At 39.5% G+C, this 1808-nt stretch overlaps 1 protein-coding gene across 1 annotated transcript; it reads left to right on the forward strand.

Annotated features, from left to right (window-relative positions):
- The first annotated feature begins 237 nt into the window (after window positions 1-237).
- LOC112821026 (large ribosomal subunit protein eL21-like) lies at window positions 238-765 on the forward strand. The gene has a single exon (XM_073897624.1). The coding sequence runs from the start codon at window positions 258-260 to the stop codon at window positions 738-740; it is 483 nt and encodes a 160-aa protein (XP_073753725.1). The 5' UTR covers window positions 238-257; the 3' UTR covers window positions 741-765.
- The last annotated feature ends 1043 nt before the right edge of the window (window positions 766-1808 follow it).

Consider the following 1808-nt stretch of genomic DNA (forward strand, 5'->3'; position numbering starts at 1 on the left):
CACACAAAGTCTCTCCTGCATGCCAGACACTAACTGAAGACTGAGCATACAGGAGTAACAGACAAAATTTTTGTTTCCATAGCCCTTCTATATCCCATGATAATATATGGGCTAGAACAAATCCTATCCAGAGAATTAAACAGGGTGGTGTGATAAGAGAACGTGCCTGAGTACGGACTCCCGATAAGGAGTTCTGCAAACTCTTCTATTAGGAGATGTTATTTAAGGGAACCGCCATCTTCCAGTAATTCGCCAAAATGACCAACACAAAGGGAAAGAGGAGAGGTACCCGCTATATGTTCTCTAGACCTTTTAGAAAACATGGAGTTGTTCCTTTGGCCACATACGTGCGAATCTGTAAGAATGGTGATATTGTGGACAGCAAGGGAATGGGCACTGTTCAAAAAGGAATGCCCCACAAATGTTACCATGGCAAAACTGGAAGAGTCTACAATGTTACTCAGCATGCTGTTGGCATTGTTATAAACAAACAAGTTAAGGGCAAGATTCTTGCCAAGAGAATTAATGTACACATTGAGCATATTAAACCCTCAAAGAGCCGAGACAGCTTCCTGAAGCGTGTGAAGGAAAATGATCAGAAAAAGAAGGAAGCCAAAGAGAAAGGTACTTGGGTTCAGTTGAAGCGCCAGCCTGCCCCACCCAGAGAAGCCCACTTTGTGAGCACTAATGGAAAGGAGCCTGGACTGCTGGAACCCATTCCCTATGAATTCATGGCATGATAAATGTAAAGAAAATAAAAGACCTCAAGACTGTAAAAATGTTTCTCTTAATTGAGTAGAAGTGTGGTGTCTTTTCCCCCAAAAAAATACTTAAAGCAAACTTTGTGTCTTTAAAAAAAGAGAGAGAGAGAGAGAGAGATGTTATTTAAAGTGAAACACGCATAATGAAAAGGAGAACACCAAATAATAAAAAAAAGTTAAGAGAAACCCAGGCAGATGAGTTGGCAGAAGGACCATCAACACCAACAGAGAGGAACCAAGAAAGCATGCAGTGGCTAACTTGGTGACTGAGTGTTGATATTACGTCAGTGAACAGGGACCAGGTCATGAGGGCTCTGTGGTCCAGGACAGAGTTTCTGAATTCTTCAAATTGCAATAAAAAGAAATGCACATTTTTAAGCTCCAATATCGCTATTTAAAAGATAGTTCTGACTCCTGAGTGGCAGAGGTTAACAAAGATTTAGTTAGGGGGGCTTGTAGGAATCCATTCAAGAAAGGGAGTACAGCTGATACTATGATACCAATAGTAGATATGGAAGAAGTACATGGATTCATGTGGTGAATGTGCAAAATGAGAGGATGAAACAGTAGAAGAGCAATAAGTCCCTGGTAATTCTCTGATCGCGTGGATAGACAACGTCCTATTTTCTAAGTGGTAAAGACTCAGAGGTAAGCAGGCCGATGGATGAAGGCGTAATGGGAAAAAAGAGTTATGGTTTGGGCACTTAAATTTTGAATTGCTTATTAGTCATCTAAGTGAAAAATTCAAGTAGGCAACAAAAAAAGGGTCTGAAGTTTCAGGGAGACAATTCAGGGCAAATCAATGACAGAGGAAAAATGATAATGCTGTGGATGTTTTAGAATTGTTGAAAATATTGAGAGATGCTCTTAGAAAAGTAAATGATCCACTTTATGACCATATTGCTAATGTCCAATGTAAAGTGAAGGGTACGGTATCATCCTTTAAAATAGCTTACTCAGAGTCAAACATAAAAAGCCCCAAATCAAAAAGGTCACACTGGGATAATTTCTTATGCAATTTTATAATTTGCACATCTTTGTGTTTAT

This window comes from Callorhinus ursinus, unplaced genomic scaffold (genome assembly GCF_003265705.2).
Source record: "Callorhinus ursinus isolate GAN/ISIS: 27379988/994484 unplaced genomic scaffold, GSC_fseal_2.0 scaffold1, whole genome shotgun sequence".
Taxonomy (NCBI): domain Eukaryota; kingdom Metazoa; phylum Chordata; class Mammalia; order Carnivora; family Otariidae; genus Callorhinus; species Callorhinus ursinus.